Genomic DNA, 22,993 nt, shown 5'->3' with positions numbered 1-22,993 from the left:
AAGGACAGGAGAGCCTGGCATGCTGCAGTCTATGGGGTTGCAGAGAGTGGGAGATGACTTAGCAACTGAACAACAATAACTCTCTCTTCATCCTTCCTTGACCTTAAGGAAATAAGGAAATGGGCAGATTGCCAATTATGGCTGGCTATTTAGGGCCCTGGGGTTGGTCTGGCCCAAGCCCTGTAAGTAGCTGGGTGTAGAGACCGGCTGGAAATCAAGGGCACCTATAAGATGGCGGTGGTCACTGTGCTGAAGGGAAAGGATCACAAGGTTTGTTTGCACCAGTTTGTTCTGATGTTCTTTGTCTCCCCAGGGTGGGGGTGGGGGGCACTTGAGACCAGACACTGCATTTATGTTCACATTCAGTAGCAACTCTTGTTGCTGGAGTTTGTGGCCCCACTGATTCTAGGGGAGTGTTCCCACTTGTTCTGTGTTCTTTGTTAAATTCGAGAAATGCTTCTAAACAACGATGATTTCATTCCGCATTAACACTTATTAGCCACCGTGACACACGGTGATCTTGTACTAAGTCCGGAGGCCTCTAAAGAGTGTGGGGCCCTCGAGGTGCTGGGCTCCTCAAGGGAGGTGCTGGGTCTCATCAGTGTGGATACACCTTCAGCCTAGGAAGTGTCTGGTGCAAAGTGGATTTGCAGTAAATGCACAGGCATATTTCAGTGCCTAAATATGGTACTCGCCAGTAAATCTCCAGAAAACCTTAAGAGAGCGTAGTCTCTCTCCCAAATCCCTACTTTGCCTGTCCGTCAGCTCCATGGCACAGGTAACACTGAGTGGTACTCCAAGGTCAGCCACCCCAAAGCACTCTACTGCTCCAAGGACTGTTGACTGACACTCGTGCCCCAGCCTGCATGGTGATTTCCACAAGATTTTTATGAAAATCGCACTTCTTTATATGGACATTAAACGTCCCCTCTTCCCATGGTATCCACGAGAGAACCCCAGCCCCTGGTGGCCACAGTCCAGTGTTGACAGCAAGGATCAGGAGATGTTACACTCTTCTAACCAGGACTCATCACAAGGACTTGTGTTCTCAATTCAGACCCCATGGGAAAGAAAGAAGACCATGGACCCAGGGTTACCTTGTGCAAATCTGGCATCAAATCCTGGTATAAAGATCGAATCAACATATCCAGAGTTCGTCGACGTTTCTGGGCGAATGTTGGGGTTTCCAAAGTGGCTTTTTCACCGTTAATTACTAAAATAAATCAAGTTACAAAGGGAATTACATATGTTAGGTTATTGAAGAATGTCCTTCTCAAGGAAACTTTTCACAGTAAATGCCACCCATTTCCTAATACTGTTATTACCCTCCTTTCATGGAAGAATCCTTAAAAACTTGCTAAATTTCTCTGTACAAAGTCATACTCCATAGGTATATCTATCTTGCCTTTCCTGTTGGATTACAAGATTCCTGAGCAGAGGGTATAACTAATTACTTGAAGACCTAACTGGAACCCAAACCTGCCCTCATCCACCATTCCACCCACCTACTCACCCATCCACTAATCCATCCATCCATTAATCCACCTACCCACCCATCCACCCATCCATCCAACACATGGGCCAAACCATAGGATGCCATTCAATGGGATTAAATATATATTTGACGGATTTTGTTAGAAAAAATAACACCACCATTGCCCAAGGAGAGTACTGGAATTCTTAGCCCAATGAAAGTTTCTTCTAGAACAAAAAAGCTGGTGGTTTAGTGGACTACAGACACTGAGAGTCAATGAAGTGGAATGCCCAGTTACACATTAGAGCGCAGAATGGAAAGTGTGCAGTAGTTAGGAGCTTGAGGCTGAGGCAGTTACGGGTTTGAATCCCAGCTATGCTGCTGTCTGTGCATTCTTAAGCAAATTATTTAGATCCTTGGGCCTCAGTTTTCTATTATGTAGAATGAATATAACCATATTTCCTTATGGGGTTGTAAGAACGTGATACAACACATAAAAGAGCACAGAGCTAGGCCTATTGAACTGAATAAATATTAGTTATTTGGTGGCTAGGATGCTAGGTATAGATGAGAACCCAGGAGAGACCTCCAAAACACCATCAGAAAACTAAATACATTTCTCATGAAAAATTAACAGAACGTGGAATGCAATCAATGCTTAAATGATGATATCTTCTTTATGGTGTCCTGCGAGAATTAGAAGAAATGTATTTTGATGTAGAACAAGGTACAAAAACATTTCAAAATAGAAACTTACATTTCACTAGCAAAAAGTCCCTGAATTCCTGGTGGTCTGTAAACACTGGTGGGGATGGCAAGGGTGGGCCAAAGAGTGGTACACTTTCCTCTGAAAATATTTTCAGCCTGTGTAGAGAACATTGTAGAGTTAGTTGGTTTTTCTTAAAAGATCATCAACATCTGGATCTTAAATTTCTCCAGTTGCCTATGTGATGTCTTAGGAATACTTCCACAGGAGGAAGGCATCCTCTGTTCTTCCAGAACCTTGGCCACCATGCAGCAATCCCATCTGCTTTAGGGCAAAGATTAGGTCTTGTTGGATCCTTCATGGTCCAACCCACCAAGCGGCAGGCAAGGTCACCCACTGCAGTAATGACAGCAAAGACCACCACTTGCACCCACTGCACAACAGGGAGCATACTTGGTATTTTAAGACATAGTATCCGCTGATTCTCAGCAGCCTGACAAAATAGAGCTGTTATCTTCCTTCCACAGACAAGCCTGAGTCTCCAAGAAGATAAACACTTTTCCCCTAAAGCTTCAAAGGTAGTGAGCGACAGAGCTGGGATTCCAACCCAGGTCTATTTGCCTCACAGTTTATCCTCTTTTCACAAAATCATGATAGCTTTTAACAGATTAATTTTTGAGAACAAAAGCATAAACAGGCAAGGATGTAGCCTAGGAAGGAGGGTGCTCTGGGCAAGATCAAACATATCACATTTGTGCCCTCTGTGGAGCACAACCACATTCCAAGCTAGCCCTGACCCTCGGGTCTACTGCACAGAGCAACACTATACGAAACAGGGGACTTCCCTGGTGATCCAGAGGCTAAGACTCCACGTTCCCAGTGCAGGGGGCCCAGGTTCGATCCCTGGTCAGGGCACTAGATCCCACATGCTGCAACTAAAGATCCTGAGTGCTGCAACTAAGACCCAGAGCAGCCAAATAAAAAAACCCAAATCAAAACAAAACACTATATGAGACAAGCTTTTCCTGAAGACACAGTCTTTCAAGTTAATCAAGAAACAGGTAATAAATCAAGAGTCTCATAAAATGAATGCCAAAGTAACATGTAAACATGAGGATTAGAACAAGCCATAAAGATAAAGTTGTTACCAACCTGTAATTGTCCTTTTGCTGATCATACCTCACTAAGGCAAAAATATCTGTGGTGATGGTTAAGGAAATCAATTAAGGACCCGATGCACACAGTCAAAAGCTTGTGTTTGGTAAACCCCGGGTACAGGATCATCTTGGACCTGCTCTCCTGGGGTCAGGGCACCTGTCACCCTTAGGTTGAGATGGAACCTTGTCTTCTATAAAAGAGACAGCCAGGGGAGACAGGTTTGACCTCTGCGTGCTCGTCCTTTTGGGAAAGGGCTTCACCTCCAAATCTGTCAGAAAAGCAATGTAAACAACGCTATGAAGCCACTACAACCAAGCAAAACCAGAGCAAAAAGATCAGTTCCCTTGCCTGGAAATATATACAAGATCCCCAATGAAATTAACCAGATATGTCGTCTCACACATTTTGAAAGGAAAAGCAGTTTAAATGTATCCACTGTATACTTTCCCTCTATCTCCTTCTGGCTTTTAGTAGACAAAACAAACCCAAACAAACCAGTGTAGCTGGCGGCAGTCTCTAGGCAGAATCTACTTTGCTCGTGTTGGGCATGTTGAGTCTAAAATAGTACCACCTCCACCAGCATTTTTTTTCTTCTCCCATTCCTCCTTCTCCCCCAGCATCTCCCAGCCCTAGCTTCTCTTAGCTAGGGTTGAAATACCACCCTCCTCAATCCCTCAGAGTGCTCCCACTCTTAGATTTGTCCCTTTGGAGAAACAAACGAGCCCAGTCCCAAATCTAAAACTCATAATGAAGAAAATTCTAAAAATAATGATGATCTCTCTGTTACTCTGAGTCACCTCCATCTCCCTCCTGGAATTTTGTTTCTGTTCTGTAAGAAGAACTGCTGCACAAAAGGGGAAATATTAGTCCTCCATTCCAGTGACCAGAATAAGATATCACTTATTATTAATGTGTATGTGCATACCTGTTTTATTCCCTGTCCTCATGGCAATTTTCAGCTTTTAAAACTTACATACTGGGACTTCCCTGGTGGTCCAGTGGCTAAGATTCTGCTTGCAATGCAAGCGGTCTGGGTTCAATCCTTGGTCAGGGAACAAGGTCCTGCACACCACAACAAGGATCAAAGATCTCGAGTTCCACAACTAAGACCCAGTGCAGCCAAATAAATAAATGTGCTCAGTTGCTTCTGTCATGTCTGACTCTGCGATCTCATGGACTGTAGCCCACCAGGCACCTCTGTCCATGGGATTATCTTGGCAAGAATACTGGAGTGGGTTGCCAGTTCCTCCTCCAAGGGATCTTCCTGACCCAGGGATCAAACCTGTGTCTCCTGCAGCTCCTGTATTGGCAGGTGGATTCTTTATCACTGAGCCACCTGGGAAGCCCCCAGATAAATAATTTAAAGAAAAACTTACATTCTATAATGTTAGGACATAAGCGAACAAGCTAGAGGATGCAGAGCAATCTACTTGTAGATGTCATGAGCCACAGTGGTCCTAGCTCCTAGCATCTTTCCTGGGGTCTCCAGGGAACATGAATAACTAGACCAGAATTTATTCTGAAAAAAACCTGTAGGTACTACTACTTGCCTTTACTTATTATGGCCAGCATGACAGCTGGGTCTCACTGTCACGGCCAGTGGCCCAGGACAATGGGGCCATGGTTGGGGATGTGTCGGGCTGGCCATGCTCACGCCCCAGGCCTGTCTGAGTGCACTGAGCTTGGGCATTACTGAGACTTCAGGTCTTTGGCGGCAAAGTGAGCTAAAGATGCACGAGAGGAAGTGGAGGGAAAGCAAATAAAAATAGGATTAATTCTATCACTTCTCAAATGTTAAGAGATGGTAATACAGCAGCCATTCCCAGGACTTAGAATCAACAAAGGCACATTATTTTGGCTTTTTATCTCAGCTTGCAAGTTTTTTATACCTAAAGCAAATTTCTCAGAGGATTCACTACCTATAATTCTTCTAATTCCCTTATTATCAGCGGAGGGTAGGAAGTTCCCTTCATTTCATAGACACTCGAGGAAAGGAAAAACAGTTCTGAAGTGAAGAATTCTCTGAGAATAAATAAGTCCATTCATCGCTGCAGTGGACAGAGAGAGTGGCTCTTAGGGTCTAGCAACCAAAACAATCAGCACGTGCCAGTCCACCATGACATCAGGCTTGAGGGTCATTTTAGGTCCAGCGAGGCTAACTTGGGAGGGTTCACACAGGCCCAGGATACGTGTGAAGTGGGAGCGGATCATGGAAGGCTTGAAGGCAGGAGAAGGTTCCTCTCCTTCCTGGAACACTATGGTGACGATATCATTTCCAATGTGGCGCTTCCTTTCCACCTGGATGTAAATGAACAGCATCACTGAGAAGGCCGCTCACACACGGCACGTTCCCAGAGTTAATGCACTAACGCAGCAAAACAAACCCCAATGCTCACAGAGCCCTGAGCTTCATTACCTTTGTCTTCTTGCCTCCCAAACTTCTCCAGCCCATCTCCTGGCTCATCTGGCAGTCTCCTCCGCTCCTCTTCCAACTTAGGCCTGCATTTAATCTTCACTACCCTCCCCCAGGAGCCTCCAAACAGTCTCCTTGCCTCTATTCTCTCCCACTTTATTGCTTTAATCAGGTTCACCTTCACTCCTGCTTCATCTCCTTAGCCTGGAGTTCAAGGCCCCTAGACCAGAGGCATTGCCTCAGAATTCCCTGGGGACGGGCTCAAATATGCATATTTAAAAATATAAATGAATGCTTTCACTCGTTCTGAAGCATATACTTGATGAGAATAGTGCCCCTATCTAATCTGACCCCAGCTGACCTTTCCAAAATGATCTGCTAGACCTAGGGCCAATAAATCTTTTTTAAAAAATTATTTTTTAATTGAAGGATAATTGCTTTATAGAATTTTGCTGTTTTCTGTCAAACCTCAAAGAAGCAGCCATAGGTATACATATATCCCCTCCCTTTTGAACCTCTTTCCCATCTCCCTCCCCAACTCACCCCTCTAGGTTGATACAGAGCCCCTGTTTGAGTTTCCTGATATATACAGCAAATTCCCATGGCTATCTATTTTACATATGGTAATGTAAGTTTCCATGTTACTCTTTCCATACATCTCACCCTCCCCTCCCCTCTCCCATGTCCATAAGTCTATTCTTTATGTCTGTTTCTCCATTGCTGCCCTGTAAATAAATTCTTCAGTACCATTTTTCTAGATTCTGTATACATGCGTTAGACTATGGTATTTATCTTTCTCTTTCTGGCTTACTTCACTCTGTATAATAGGTTCTATGTTCATCCACCTCATTAGAACTGTTTCAAATGCATTCCTTATTATGGCTGAATAATATTCCATTGCGTATATGTCAGTAAATCTTTTCTGTGAAGGTCCAGACTCTTCAGAGTCCCTTGTACTTCAAGGAGATCAAACCAGTCAATCCTAAAGGAAATCAGTCCTGAATATTCATTGGAAGGACTGATGCTGAAGCTCCAATACTTTGGCCACCTGATGCAAAGAGCAGACTTGTTGGAAAAGACCCTGATGCTGGGAAAGATTGAGAACAGGAGGATAAGGGGTGACAGAGGAAGACATGGTTGGATGGCATCACCAACTCAATGGACATGAGTCTGAGTAAACTCCGGGAGTTGGCGATGGACAGGGAAGCCTGGCATGCTGCAGTCCATGGGGTCGCGAAGAGTTGGAGACAACTGAGTGACCAAACTGAACTAAACTGAGCAACTGAATGACAACAATGAAGGTCCAGACAGTAAGTATTCTGGGGTTTGCAGATCATACTCTTTACAACCATGCAGCTTTGCTGTTGTGGCAAAAAGCAGCTGTAGACAATTCATAAATCAACAGGCAAGACTGTTTTCCAATAACACTTTATTTAACAAACCACTCAGTCTGCTGGATCTGGTCCATGGGCCATAGTTTGCTAAGCCCTGTCCAAGACCTTTGCATAACTGGCCAAGGAGAATGATTCCCTTTTCTCCGTGGGTCTCTCGTGTGTCCCCTGTTTTACATTGTAAGCTCCTGAGAACAGGATCTCTACCTGACCCATATTAGATATTACTCTCATTTTGCAAGTAAAAAAACTAAGGCTTAGAGATGCTCTGATAATTTCACTACAATTCAATTCAATTCAATTCAAAAAGATTTTTGGCAATTATTTCTTAGATATGACACTAAAGGCATAGCCAATGAAAGAAAAAATACATAAATTTGACTACAATAAATTTAAAACTTCTGTTTACATTAAAAGATACTATCAACAAGGTAAAAAGGCAGCCCAAAGAATGGGAGAAATATTTACAAGTCATATATTCAATCATATATAAAGAACTCCTACAACTCAACAACAAAAACCCCAAATAATGTGATTAAAATATAAGCACAGGACTTGAATACACAATGCTTTAAAGAAAATATACAGATGGATAATAAACACAAAAGATGTTAATATCACTAATGGTTAGAGAAATGCAAATAAAAAGCACAATAAGATATCACCTCACACCCATCAGAATAGCTATTTTAAAACAACTCAAATAACAAATGTTGTTACAAATGTGGAGAAATTGGAACTCATGCATTGCTGGTGGGAATGTAAAACAGAGCCACTGCTGGGAAAAATATTCAAAAAATTAAACACAGAACTACCATATGATCCAGCAATTCCAGTTTTGGGTATATTCTCCCAAAATTGAAAGCAGAGACTCAAAGAAATATTTGTACACCAATGCTCTTAGCAGCTGTATTGATAATAGCCGAAAGGTGGAAATGACTCAAGCATCTACCGATGGATGAATGGATAAAGAAAATGTGGTATAAAAATGTGGAATACTACTCAGCTTTAAAAACGAAGGAAATTCTGACACATGGTACAATATGGACGACCCCTGAGGACACTGTGATAGTGAAATAAGCCAGACAAAAAGGAAAAATGTATGATTCCACTTACATGAGATTCCTAGAATGATCAAATTCATAAAGACAGAGAGGAGTGCGGTGGTTGCCAGGGGCTGGGGGAGGGAGGAATGTGGATTTACTGATGAATGGGTACAGACTTTCGGTTTGAGAAGACGATAAAGTTCTGGAGATGGACCGTGGCAATGACTGCACAGCAATGCACTTAATGGAATTAATGGCACTGAACTATAAATTCAAAAGTGGTTACAATTGTAAATTTTATGTTAAAATGAAAATAAGTAAGTGCTCATCCATCAATTGATGAATGGATAAACAAAATGTATCTATAAAATAGGAAATTATTCTGCAATAAAAAGGGATGAAATACAGATACAGGCTACAACATGGACAAACCTTGAAAGCATGCCAAGTGCAAGAAGCTAGTTACGAAAGACCACACATGATGTGATTCCATTTCTACAAAGTGTCCAGAATAGGCAAATTGAAAGAGAAAGCAGGTTGCTAGTTACCAGAGGCTATGCAGCGGGGAGTGGGAAGTGACGGCAAAGCCTCGAGAGATTTCTCTTTGGGGTAATGAAATATTCTAAAATTGACTGTGATGATAGCTGAATAACCATGTGAACATACTTAAGTGGGTGAAGTGAATGGAATATGAAATATGTCTCAATAAAGCTTTTATATATATTTTGTAAAGTAATTATTTAGCTTCTGCTCTATATCAGGAACAAAACAGACAAAATTCCTGCCTTCATGGGGCATACACTCTAGCAGTAGGCACAGAAATTACACAGTAAATGTAAACAAGTGTTCTAAATAGTATGTGTAATGTTAGGTGACAATATGTGCCATGGACGAACAGGAGCCATGCAGGTGCCTTGGGGCGCTGGGGGTGCTGGGGTTGGGTGGGTTGTGGCTTTAATTCAGTCATGGGGTCATTTTAACAGCTGGCATTTGGGTAGATCTGAGGGTGGTGAGTGAGTCAGCCAGAAGATACCAGGTAGGAGAGAGTTCTAGGCAGAAGGAAGGGCAGCTTAAAGCCATGACGTGGAACAGTATCTGGTGACTTGGGACAGGAAAGGAAGTCAATGTGACTGGAAGGGAGGAAACCAGGAGAGCAGTGGGTGAGGGGACCAGAGAGGTACGGAGGTCACTAGGGGCCTTCAGCCACTCTAAGGATCTGGCTTTGACTCTGAGTGAAGCGGAAGGCACTAGGGGTTTGGGAAGAGGCTGACGTGCATTTCTAAGGATTGCTCTGGCCAGTGGATTGAGAAACACTTTTTCAGGGCACCAGGGAGGCTGAGAGGAATTTATTCAGCGTGGTAACTGAAGTGTGACAAAAGCTCAGGTGTCACCTGAAGGTCGAGCCCACAGGATTTCCTGACAAACTGAATATGGGATGAGAAGGAGAGGCAGGAATCAAGAATGATTCTAAGGTCATTCTGCCCCACACACTGGAAGAGCAGAAGAGTCATCATCAGAGATAAGAAAGACTTTGGGAGGAAGAGGTCTGGAGGAGAGTAGGGAATTCAGCTTTGGACAGACTGGGTGTGAGACGCTGAGCCTAGGGGAGGCGTCAAGAAGCCTGCATATTTGGTCTGGAGTTCCCCCTAGGCTGGCTGGAGATGTAAGTTTGGGTGTCTGGGGCATGGGATGGGATATGAATGGGTGTGTGAGTGTAAAAAGAGAAGAGAAAGGAGCTGAGAACTGAGCCCTGGGGCTGTCATCACACACAATGAGTCCAGGATCCCAGAGCCACTTTGAGGCAGAGCTGGGGCTGGGCCCAGGGCTGACACAGAGCCTGTGCTTTTATCTGGTCCTGAAAGCTGTAGTCGGGTTCTGGAGCACTGGGAGACTGGGTGTTAGGGGCAAGGACATCACAGATGTTAGGGAGAAGATAAGCCCCAGAAAGACAAATACCAATACCCACTTCCTTGCCCCCACTGTGGTTTACTTCGGTGATAGAAGAGAGAGATGAAGGAGTTATTGTAAAACCAGAATCCACAAAATCTTTGTGAAAGTTTGTTTCTTTACATCAGATTTGGGATGTGGCTCAGACTGTTCCACTAGTGTTTTAGATGTTAGGAGATCAAAGAGCCACCAAGATCTTATGAGCCACCAAGATTTTCTGACTGTTACCTTAGGCCCCAAAGAGACCATGGCAGGTACGAGAGAGGCTTGCGGTTACTGGTCCTTCTCTGCACCGAGAAGGTTCACTGTCATTCTGCACTTCTTTGGCTCTCTTCCCCACTGCTTTATGTTTCTGGTAACAGAGACAAGGTTCATAGTTGTGATTTTCTTCACATCTACTGATGCTGGGCAAGTGGAAGGCCCAAGAACTACCCACAGATCCAGCCAAGATGTTGAGAACACCAGAGTTCATCTGGGAACATTTCAGTGCTCCTGGTGAGCCTGTTTTCTCTTAATATGCTAACAGCCCCTTCAAAAAGATAAGGTTAAAGTCTGGAGCTGGGCAAAGGTTGAACTGTCACATTTATTCCTCCTGTCTCCGGCTAAATGCCGTCATTTGTCACAGGACACAGGATATTTTGGTGAATGTACGGGGCTGAAAAGGTCAGGGTTGGGGGAGGAGGAGGATTATGAAATATTTCAGTGGAATTTTTTCCCTATCATTGTTGAGATGTAAGAAGAGGTCAATATAATTCATGATGAGTTGGAGGGTCAGCTTGGTCTCTCTTCTCCATGTGAACCCAGGATCCTAAGAGCTTCAGCTCCTAAGAGGTGGAGCCTGGTAGTGATAATATAGGTCACCTCAGCCACACAAGGGAAGAAGCTTGCAGAAAGGAACTCATAGACACTTAAGCAAGCTTACTGGGCCGAGGCACTTCCTGCTTACGCCTGTCCCTTGCCAGTTAGCCTTCTAAAATCAGAGCAAGCTTAAATTCTCCAGAGGGTCTCCACTGCCTGTAAGACAATCCACCAGCTCCTTATTCCAGGCCCCAAACCATCAAACAGAACTAGCTCTTCCTGAGCCCACCACCTGCATGTCCCCAAAGCATCGCTATTTCTCATGATCATAACATCACTTTTTAGCCCAACCATCTGCTTTGTGTCTTTCTCCTACTGGAGTCTCATTGAAATAAGGATTATAAGTGTTTAGAAAAAAGCCCTTTTAGTGCTCACGTACTGGCTCTAGGTTCACATTTCTCACAAATCTTTGCTGAACAACTGTCGATTCATGTTTGTGATATTTACTTACACAGATGCCTTCAATGTGTAAAAAAGGGATAAGAATCTCATACAAAGGTAAATGGAACCCCCCAAATCCTTAAAAAACCAGCAGCATGTATCTTTGTTATATCTGGATTTCATCAAATGGGCAAGTTTTCTCTTGGAAACAGCTAATCTCTGCAGTGGCAGAGTGTTCTTAGGTAGTTTTTTCCGCAACGGGGCACAGGCCACTGGGGAAATGGTCAGTGTTAACCTCCTGCATTAACCTGAAAAAATGCTTGCAACCATTCTGACAAGACACAGGCACGTGGAGAGAAGTCACAGGATGCGTATATGCAAAACCGTCTGTCAGGGGTCTAGAAAACCACACTCACACACAGGCACACACACACACACACGGTCACACAGACACACAGGTGCATGACCGTCTGAGCCTTTATCTCCTGAAGGGGCCAGCACCAGTGAGGGTAGTTCTTCCTAAGCCTTGGTGAAACTGCAAGCAAACAGACTGGAAACAACATCCCTAAACTGGTCCTTAAATTCGGCTCGTGTATGAACATCCACAGTCTCTGGTTCTATGAAGTTAGCAATGCGCTCTCCACACTGAGGTCACCGCTGGGTGTTCTGCGTGTTCACACGTACCTGCTGTTTGTTTTCTTTGGAATACGGCAACATGGTAGAAACATGAAACATGATCTCATGCCCTTGGTAGATGGTATAAACAGAATGAATCCCTGTGGTGTCATCTGTAAAAATACAATATGCATTTAGTGGGCACAGGGAGTTCTGAGGCCGTAAGGAAACAGTCTTTATTTGCAGGCTAGAGGAATACAGCACAGTTAGCACATTCCAAAGATCCTATGATCATCCACCCGAGTGGAGGCAACAGTACGGATCCCTCTCCAGCTGAGGCAAGGCTACTGCCCACGTGGGGGCCTCTTCATCCCCCTCTAAGCTCTCTTGCTGTCTCATTCATGCCTTGCTTAGAGCAGAGGAGATCATGAGAAGTCTGAGCCCCAAAGGACAGCATGTTACAACTCCTTGCCTTCTAGTTACTGCTGGTGTCCAGGCCAAAATGAACACAAGATGACATACAAGTAATTATCATGTCCATAAAACAAAAGGAGCTATATTCCTGGCAGCATTGTATACTGACTAATGGCATGGAGTTTGGAGTTGGGCAGACTCAGATTCAAGTTCTCATTAGCTATGTTCCTTCTGACACATTACCTCACCTTTCTCTGAGCCTCAGTTTCTTAAAATTTGCAAATAGAGATAAAAGTAGTGTCTAACTCCTAGGGGTGTCTATCAGATTATCCCTGGAAAGGGAAATGAGGCTGATGGACTCCAGGAATGACCATGGGCACACAGAGCTTGGTGGGGGGTCATGGGGGTGGGAAGCTGGGCCTGACCACTGGGACTGAATACTTTATCCCAGCATCCACCAGTTAAGGTGGATAAGGAGAGCTCAGGGCAGCTCTCACAAACCGCCTGACCTTCCCGTATTCAGAATCTGTGAAGTGACTTCAGCATGGGCTGGTGGAGAGATGAGGCCCCCAGAGGCTCAGGATACCTGATTTGAAGTTTATCAAATTTAGGCCAGTGAGCCTCACATCACCTGCCTGGCTTACCTCCAGGACTGGCTGTGAAGAGCAGATAAAACGACAGAAGTGCAAGCACAAGAAAAAACCCATAAATGCTGTACAGTTATAAGACAGCACACTCCACCCTGGGTATACATTCAAATTCAGATGAGGCTGGCAAACAAAACTTCTACAAAACACAGCAGAATGGAGGAGGAGGCAAGCTTACTTTTGGTGTCCAGACCACCACGGTAGCCTGTCCAGCCCTTGAGAGTGATGGTGTCACCCAGCAGATTTAAAAATTTTTGAAAAGCGTCACTTCCGATTTCTGTAAGAAGAGGTCAAGTGTGAACAAAGTGCAGTGTCCACAAGGTCCTAGTTTCTAGCTATGTACTGAAATCCTTTGAAGATTAACTAGGCTCCACGGACATTCCCTCTTCTGGAGACTGTGCAGGAGGCCCACAGTTCCCAGAATCTGAGGAAAGGAAAAACTACAGAGTCAGTCTAAGCAACCTGAGTGCTGCCAGGCTGGGGTCACAAGGATCTAGTAATGCAGAAGGAAAACATCATTACTACTCCTGTTAATAAGGAACAGGCTGTTAATATGAAAAGTGCTAAATAACAGGAAAAGAGGGCCATTTTCTAATTCTCTTAAGCATAAAAATCCCAGAGAAAAGTTTCCCTGTTGCTCCTGAGATAACAAATCCCCATGTAATTTTCCAGTTACACTGAATCCCCCATGCCAGTGCTTGGTACAGATTCAGTGACCAATGAATATTTGTCAAATGAACGAAACTGGGCAAACATGTGTCCTACCAAATTTACCCTGAAAATTTACCCTTCAACTTCATAAAAACTACTGGCTGTTTCTTTGCATTAAAGACTGAGCAGGTAAGATGAGTTGCATCGTCTAAAATGCGATGAGGCGGGGCAGGGTTTCTGTTAGAAAAAGGGGGAGACACTCACCATTGCTGAGCATGTCATCATCTGTGAGCTGGCCGTCTTTGGCAAAAAGAACCCCAAACTTGAAATTCACAGAGCCCTTACAATGAGACAACAAAAGGTGCTGGATTTAATTTTCTCATCAAAGCGGACACAGTTATGAGATGTGCTGGTATTTAGGGACCCTACAGTGACCTCAGTGGCGGCTTGCTAGATTACTTCCTCCCCTCCATTTCAATTTTGACCCAAATTAACAATTATTTGTTGATTTTTATAGCTTATGAGGAAACCCTGTGTTCTTCTGTGAGTTCACTGGAAATTTCATTACCAATGGAGCCTGCAGGATGCCAGGTCCATTCTGCAGCAAAACAGTGCTCAAAGTAAACAGACCCCAGGAGCTCACAGGACTGGCACCATGCTCTGATCAGCCCAGCAGTGGCAATCTGGAACCCAGCTAGCAGAGAGCTCAGGGTGATTCAAAATTTAACCCAACAATCTGAGGCTAAAGACTCGTGGACTTTTTTAGAAATAGAAATGGAAACTGAAGACAATGTACTCTAAAAGCTCATTTGCCCCAATTCCTAAAGCTATTTAATCTCAAGAAGTCACAAAACAGATGTGGGGAGAAAAAGGCAATCAAGAAGTAGCCAGTACAAATGTTCAGTCTACTATCCTCAACATTAAATGTAGGATTAAAATCAGATGCTGTAGGAGTGATAAATACCAAATGCAAGATGGCCGCTTCTACAGGGAAGAGAGAATAGGATCAGGGAGCTCAATTGTATTTATTTATTTTTTGGCTGTGCCACTTGCCTTGCAGAATTTTTCCTGACCCAGAACTGAACCCGGGTCACCACAGTGAAAGCCCAGAATCCTAACCACTAGGCCACCATGAAAGTACCGCAATTGTGTTTTTCATATAATTTTTTCTTAAACTGAGTAATAGGTTCGTAGGTCTTCATTATATATAGTCTATGTTTTTTGTGTGTGCCTGAAATATTGCATAATTAAAACAAAAATCTGAGGTTGGAAAAGACCAACTTTTGCAAGGATGTCTGATGAGGGGATTCTCAGTTGCCAGTTAAGGAGCCAACAAAGAACAAAGGTGAGTAAAATATTGCTGGCCATATTGGGAAAAAGGCAATCCTTCGATGCCTCTGCCATTTGACCTCACAGAGATCGTTTCTGAACTCAGAGGTCTGCTTCTGGGAAATAGGCCCTAGAGAAAGAGCACAATTCTTAGGTGGAGGAGGGAAAGCTATTTTTGATTCCTCTTCTCCAACCTGTCATGGGCTTAGGCAAGGGCAGTATGGGTAGACTTGGCCTTGGGAATGTGGAAACTATTGAGATTGTAGAAAAACTAGCCTTGTAGATTGTTTCTGTTGGAAACAGCTAGGGAGTGGAATCCATTAAGATTAAAATGTTTAAAAATTACACAGTATTATAGTGATTTGGTATTAAAAGAAAATTAATATCAAAAAAATTAATAACCCTATCCTCCAAAAAAGAAACTATACCCCACTTGGATTTTTAATGCAAGCCATTTCACTCCTGAGGCCTGGGAAGCAATCAGGGTAAGCCCAGCCTTTGGCAGAACCTAACCTACTTTTCTCCTTCCCAAGCCTTTGCAGGGGATCTCTCAAGTCATCTAGGGGAAGACCAAATTTAGAGAGGTTTAGCCCATTTCTCCATCAGGGTGTTCCCCTGGAGAAGGAAATAGCAACCCACCCCAGTATTCTTGCCTGGAAAATCTCATGGACAGAGGAGCCAGGTGGGCTAAAGTTCATGGGATTGCAAAGAGTTGACACCACTTAGTGACTAAACAACAACAAAGTATTGCCAATGGGTCAGAGGTGGGTGGGTCAAGGCAGAGCACAGAATTCGGGATAGCTGGTCTGGGAGCATTCAAACTCTGAAAAGCCAAGGGGCTTAGGCTGTACTTCTAAACATTCTTCTGTCCCCAGTACATCTGAAGGACAGATACATACCCATCAGTAGTAATAATTTTCTATCTGGTGGTTTTCTCTGTAGAGTGAGGAAGAGGGAGGTAGCTTTCAGGATGGTGCCTCCACCCAGGGCTCTTGCCCACTATGTGGGTCTCAGCTCACATGTCAATTCAGAGAGGACTTCCTGATCTCCTAACATGGTCACCCTTCCTGCACTGTTATTCTCCTTCATGGCACTTTGTTTATCTTCTTAATAGACCTATCCACACTCTGTAATTCTTTTTATTGAACTTGCATATTTGTCTGTTTCTACCACTAGAACTTGGGCTTCTCTGGAGGCTCAGTGGTAAAGAATCTGCCTGCAGTGTTAGAGACGAAGAAGACCTGGGTTCGATCCCTTGGTCAGGAAGATCCCCTGGAATGGGGCATGGCAACCCACTCCAGTATTCTTGCCTGGAGAATCCCATGGACAGAGAAGCCTGGCAGTCTAAGCCTGGCAGTTGCGAAGAGTTGGATGCGACTGAAGCGACTGAGCATGCACGCACCACTAGAACTTAAGTCCCATGAAGGAGGGATGGTACATATCTTGCTCTCTGTGGAATCTCCAGGGCCCACTACCGTGCTGGGCATTTTGGAGAGGGTTAATAAATATTCATGGAACAACTCTGTGTGTAATAAATGAGAAAAGAAACACAAGTGGTCAGATACAACTTATTTTCCACAGTTCAGTTCAGTTCAGTCGCTCAGTCGTGTCCGACTCTTTGCGACCCCATGAATCGCAGCACGCCAGGCCTCCCTGTCCATCACCAACTCCCAGAGTTCACCCATACTCACGTCCATCGAGTCAGTGATTCCATCCAGCCATCTTATCCTCTGTCGTCCCTTTCTCCTCCTGCCCCCAATCCCTCCCAGCATCAGAGTCTTTTCCAGTGAGTCAACTCTTCGCATGAGGTGGCCAAAGTATTGGAGTTTCAGCTTTAGCATCATTCCTTCCTAAGAAATCCCAGGGCTGATCTCCTTCAGAATAGACTGGTTGGATCTCCTTGCAGTTCAAGGGACTCTCAAGAGTCTTCTGCAACACCACAGTTCAAAAGCATCAATTCTTCGGCACTCAGCTTTCTTCACAGTCCAACTCTCACGTCCATACGTGACCACTGGAAAAACCATAGCCTTGACTAGACAGACCTTTGTTGGCAAAGTAATGTCTCTGCTTTTGAATATGCTATCTAGGTTGGTCATAACTTTCCTTCCAAGGAGTAAGCGTCTTTTAATTTCATGGCTGCAGTCACCATCTGCAGTGATTTTGGAGCCCAAAAAAATAAAGTCTGACACTGTTTCCACTGTTTCCCCATCTATTTCCCATGAAGTGATGGGACTGGATGCCATGATCTTCGTTTTCTGAATGTTGAGCTTTAAGCCAACTTTTTCATTCTTCTCTTTCACTTTCATCAAGAGGCTTTTTAGTTCCTCTTCACTTTCTGCCATAAGGGTGGTGTCATCTGCATATCTGAGGTTATTGATATTTCTCCCGGCAATCTTGATTCCAGCTTGTGCTTCTTCCAGTCCAGCATTTCTCATGATGTACTCTGCATATAAGTTAAATAAGCAGGGCGACAATATACAGCCTTGACGTACTCCTTTTCCTATTTGGAACCAGTCTGTTGTTCCATGTCCAGTTCTAACTGTTGCTTCCTGACGTGCATACAGATTTCTCAAGAGGCAGGTCAGGTGATCTGGTATTCCAATCTCTTTCAGAATTTTCCACAGTTTATTGTGATCCACAGAGTCAAAGGCTTTGGCATAGTCAATAAAGCAGAAATAGATGTTTTTCTGGAACTCTCTTGTTTTTTTGATGATCCAGCGGATGTTGACAATTTGATCTCTGGTTCCTCTGCCTTTTCTAATCCAGCTTGAACATCTGGAAGTTCATGGTTCATGTATTGCTGAAGCCTGGCTTGGAGAATTTTGAGCATTACTTTACTAGCATGTGAGATGAGTGCAATTGTGCGGTAGTTTGAGCACTCTTTGGCATTGCCTTTCTTTGGGATTGGAATGAAAACTGACCTTTTCCAGTCCTGTGGCCACTGCTGAGTTTTCCAGATTTGCTGGCATATTGAGTGCAGCACTTTCACAGCATCACCTTTCAGGATTTGAAATAGTGCAACTGGAATTCCATCACCTCCACTAGCTTTGTTCATAGTGATGCTTTCTAAGGCCCACCTGACTTCACATTCCAGGATGTCTGGCTCTAGGTGAGTGATCACACCATCGTGATTATCTGGGTCATGAAGATCTTTTTTGTACAGTTCTTCTGTGTATTCTTGCCACCTCTTCTTAATGTCTTCTGCTTCTGTTAGGTCCATACCATTTCTGTCCTTTATCAAGCCCATCTTTGCATGAAATGTTCCCTTGGTATCTCTAATTTTCTTGAAGAGATCTCTAGTCTTTTCCATTCTGTTGTTTTCCTCTATTTCTTTGCATCGATCGCTGAGGAAGGCTTTCTTATCTCTTCTTGCTATTCTTTGGAACTCTGCATGCAGATGCTTATATCTCTCCTTTTCTCCTTTGCTTTTCACTTCTCTTGTTTTCACAGCTATTTGTAAGCCCTTCCCAGACAGCCATTTTGCTTTTTTGCATTTCTTTTCCATGGGGATGGTCTTGATCCCTGTCTCCTGTACAATGTCATGAACCTCCGTCCATAGTTCATCAAGCACTCTATCTATCAGATCTAGGCCCTTAAATCTATTTCTCACTTCCACTGTATAATCATAAGGGATTTGATTTAGGTCATACCTGAATGGTCTAGTGGTTTCCCTACTTTCTTCAATTTAAGTCTGAATTTGGTAATAAGGAGTTCATGATCTGAGCCACAGTCAGCTCCCGGTCTTGTTTTTGTTGACTGTATAGAGCTTCTCTATCTTTGGCTGCAAAGAACATAATCAATCTGATTTCCGTGTTGACCATGTGGTGATGTCCAAATGGTCACCTCTTCCATATAAATGTATTTTTGGTAAATTTCTTGGGATTTTGACAAGGATCTCTGTCACTTTGGGGTTTTTTTTTTTTTTTTTTTTTGTAGCTCTTCTTTCTCTGTTTTTGGAAATGATGATAGCAATCATATGTCTCCATGACTCTGACACCTTTTCCACTCTCAGTGGTCCCTTAACAAGCACCTATAGTGGTTTGGGGTCTGACAGATAACCTTCTTAGAATAACAGCACAGGGATTAAAGCAGTGGTTCTCAAACTTGAACGGCCATCAGTATCAGCTGGGAGGCTTGTTAAAATAAAGATTGCTGGTCCCAACCCCAGGGCCTCCAACCCCACAGGTCTGGGGTAGGGGCCAAGAATCTGTATTTGCAACAAGTCCACAGGTGATGCTGATGCTGCTTGCCCAGGGGCCCCTGTCTGAGAATCACTGGACTGGAGGGACCAAACAGCAGAAGCAACCAGCTCAGGGTCATGTCCAGCTGGGCTGACAGCTAGCAAGCTAAGGGCAGAAGTACTGGGTCAATGACTGAAACGATGAGCCATGAACTAACCGCCCTATGCTCCACTGAATCCACGCTTTCACTTTACAGACAGGACAACTGAAGCCCAGGGAAGATGAGATGTGCCCAAGCCTGGGACTAAGTGGATGGCAGGACTGGAGCTGGAAGTCAGGGCTCCTGACTTGCGATGCAGTGCTCTTTTCAACACAGGGCCACAGTCTTCTCAGGATGGTTTTGAGTTGAGTGAAGCTGAGAGTTACAAGCAGAAATAGGGCCCATTGCTGCCTGATCACTGGATGAAGCTTTGGAAAGTTTTTTCTGGGGCTGCTCTGTCATTGGCACCAGCATCCTTGCTGAGAGGACCCCATCCACTTCAAGTTCAGTTTAGTTCAGTTCAGTTCAGTTCAGTCACTCAGTCGTGTCCGACTCTTTGCAACCCCATGGACTGTTGCACGCCAGGCCTCCCTGTTCATCACCAACTCCTGGAGTTTAAACTCATGTCCATTGAGTTGGTGATGCCATCCAACCATCTCATCCTCTGTCATCCCCTTCTCCTCCTGCCTTCAGTCTTTCCCAGCATCAGGGTCTTTTCCAGTGAGTCAGTATTTTGTATCAGGTGGCCAAAGTATTGGAGTTCCAGCTTCAGCATCACTTCAGCCTCCACTTCAGGTGGAGGCTCCCAAAAGACTGGTGTTGCAAGGCCTTGGTAAGCACTTGAAATTACAGAGTCTCATTTAGGTAATTTTGTTTCCAGGGCTTCCCAAATAATGTCAGTGACTAACAGAGTTGTCTCCTATCTCCAGAAATCAAGGTATCACTGAACAGAATGCATGGTATTTCTGGAGGAGATAGCTTTTATGAGGGGCTATTTGAGGAGGGCATCACTTGACTTGGGGCTACCTGACCATCATGGGTCATATTTTAACAGTGTTGAACTTGCTGTCATCAGTGCTTCATGAGGCTGGCTGCTACATGCAGCAGGGGGCCTTGCGGGATGGCTGGGAGTGCAAAGTCTCAAGACCATACCTGGGCCTCTGGAGGGAGGTGACTGGTGGAGGGAATCGTGGAAACTGGTTTTCTTGGGACTTCAGTCCTGCTCAGATACTCACCATAGAGATAAGGTCATATTTGTAATTCCTACTTGTATGGGACTTTACATTTTTAAGTTCCAAATTTCATGAGACAAAACTCAACATGATTATAAACCAACGTGTAGTCATGTTTTGGGGAATTAATAGTATGCTAGGAATTATATTTCTTCTGAGGAAAGTGAAGTATGAGAGGGAAGAATAAAGGAGGAGATGGGGACGACAGAGGACGAGATGGTTGGACGGCATCACCGACTCAATGGACATGAGTTTGAGCAGGCTCTGGGAGCTGGTGAAGGACAGGTGGTGTGCTTCATTCCATGGGGTCACAAAGAGTCGGACATGACTGAGCGACTGAACAACAAGCCCCACTGATTCCAAAAGAATATTTTGGAATCAAGATATGATGTCTTAATTCAGAACTGGATACCCTCAGCTCCTCGTTACTCTTGTCTGGGCAATGCCTCCATATTTCCGTGTTTCACATGTTCCTACACATCTGTCAACCCCTCCATGTGTGTCGCCTGGGACACCATGTTTTCTCTTGCCGAGGGGAGAGGAGGATCTCTACACAATGGATTTCAGGACACCAACAACACTTTACCAAATAGCCAACAGTTCAGAAACATCACTAGTATTGTTTATTTTTTCCCTGCTCATCTTTGCAGCTGATTATCACTATAATTGGGAGGAACTGGGATAAATTCAAGAAGCGGGTGAGATTAAAGAAGAGTGCCTTGGCCACACAGCTCTCACGGAGGCTGTGAAGGATGCTAATCACTGGTCACACCTCTTCAAGTACATTATAACAAGTGCCCTTGTTGCTGCTAGCAAATATGCCCTTAGTAAGGAAATAAAATTGAGAAATAAAGAGATGAGCTACTCCTTTTTCAAAATTTGGGAGGTTCAAAGACAAGTACGAGAGAATAAACCAAACAGCAACAGGGGTTCTTCAAGAGAGGGTGGAAGTGGTGAAGTGGGGGAGCATTCGTGTTTCCCACCGACGTGTATGTGTGCTTAGCTGCTCAGTTGTATCTGACGCTTTGTGATCCTATGGACTGTAGCCTGCCAGGCTCCTCTGTTCATGGAATTCTCCCGGCAAGAACACTGGAGTGGGTAACCATTCCCTTCTCCAGGGGATCTTCCCAACCCAAGATTGCACCCAGTTCTCCTGCATTGCAGGCAGATTCTTTACCGTCTGAGCCAGCAGAGAAGCTCCTTCCTGTTTTCCACTGATACATTTCTGTACTGTTTGTCACAAAGGGCAGGTGCATGTACTGTGTGGGTGTGCAATAAATATTTATGAATTAGGAATTTTGAGACATAAAAACTCTACATGCATGTGTGCTAAGTTGCTTCAGTCGTATCCAATTCTTTGTGACACTATGGACTGTAGCCCCCCAGGATCCTCTGTCCATGGGATTCTCCAGGCAAGAAGACTGGAGTGGGTTGCCATGCTCTCCTCCAGGGGATCTTCCTGACCCAGGGATCAAACCCACATCTCCAACGGCTCCTGCACTGCAGGCAGATTCTTTACTGCTGAGACATGAGGGAAGCCTAAAAACTATACATGGTATAACCCTAATCTTAGATAAAATATAGCAAATATATATCAAAATGTGATACTCTACCAATACTAGTTTTCTCTGTGATTTTAGGTGATATTTTCCTTATATCTTTTGTTCATTTCTGCATTTTTCAAATGTTTACCAGAAATGTGTATGACTTTTATCTTTTGCCTTTTACAAGTTACACATGGAGTTCATGGATTCTTCAGCAACAAGCATGATTGTACTCGGATAATAGGTAAATTACAATGTGGATGTCTCCTTTTGCCCATTCTCTGCCACATCCTGCCCGACACTTCCACTAACCTGCCCATGGCAACTCCTGCCAACAATGTGGGGGGCAGCCGCTCAGCCTCCCTCCTCGACTTTACATTGCCATGTTCAGGAATCATGAGGTGTCGCTGCCTCAGAAACCTTCTGTTTGGCCAGTGGGTAAAATCTACTCCTTATGCTGTGTTACTACTTTGTTTACTTTCCCCAGAGCTCTTGGAATTGTCAGTAGGACTGTGTTTATGCTTGTTTATTTTCTTGCTTAGTTTGTCTCAGCCCAGCAGATTGTAGCTCCACGAAGAAGGGACCTTGCCTTGTTCATCAATATATCCCCAACACCTCAAATAGTACACGCAACACCCACAGTCAGAGGTCAGTAAACATTTGTTGAATCAAGAAATGAATGAATATACATAGAAATCTTTGCCTACAGAAACAACTAGGCTTATACTGTATTGCCCCACAAATTGTTTTTTCCTCGGTAAGTACTACGTTGTGGAAATCTTTCCATGCCAGTTAATAAAGACCTACCTCATTTCTTTCAATGGCATCATACGATTTCATTATTCACTCAGTCAATGAATAATTCACATATTCAACCAAATATTTACTCTGTGTCCTCTATATGTACTATTCTAGGCTCTGAGGATACAGCAGTGAAAAAAAATGGAAGAAGTCCCTGTTCTAGTG

The 22,993-nt window shown here is 44.0% G+C and overlaps 1 protein-coding gene across 2 annotated transcripts in view; it reads right to left on the bottom strand.

Moving 5' to 3' along the window:
* GARNL3 (GTPase activating Rap/RanGAP domain like 3) overlaps positions 1 to 22,993 on the bottom strand; it is a 162,098-nt gene that overhangs the window by 37,509 nt on the left and 101,596 nt on the right. For both annotated transcript variants that reach the window (XM_055541190.1, XM_055541191.1), the window contains exons 10-16: positions 13,966 to 14,041; positions 13,229 to 13,327; positions 12,059 to 12,162; positions 5,528 to 5,636; positions 3,333 to 3,378; positions 2,232 to 2,338; positions 1,098 to 1,213 (exon numbers count right to left, since the gene is read on the bottom strand). In XM_055541190.1, the coding sequence (XP_055397165.1) occupies positions 1,098 to 1,213; positions 2,232 to 2,338; positions 3,333 to 3,378; positions 5,528 to 5,636; positions 12,059 to 12,162; positions 13,229 to 13,327; positions 13,966 to 14,041 (657 nt within the window). The remainder of the gene's footprint in view (positions 1 to 1,097; positions 1,214 to 2,231; positions 2,339 to 3,332; positions 3,379 to 5,527; positions 5,637 to 12,058; positions 12,163 to 13,228; positions 13,328 to 13,965; positions 14,042 to 22,993) is intronic.

The sequence above is a fragment of the Bubalus kerabau genome, chromosome 11 (assembly GCF_029407905.1).
Source record: "Bubalus kerabau isolate K-KA32 ecotype Philippines breed swamp buffalo chromosome 11, PCC_UOA_SB_1v2, whole genome shotgun sequence".
Taxonomy (NCBI): Eukaryota; Metazoa; Chordata; class Mammalia; order Artiodactyla; family Bovidae; genus Bubalus; species Bubalus kerabau.
Note: the sequence above shows the minus strand (reverse complement) of the source record. Positions and strands in the feature narration are given on the sequence as shown.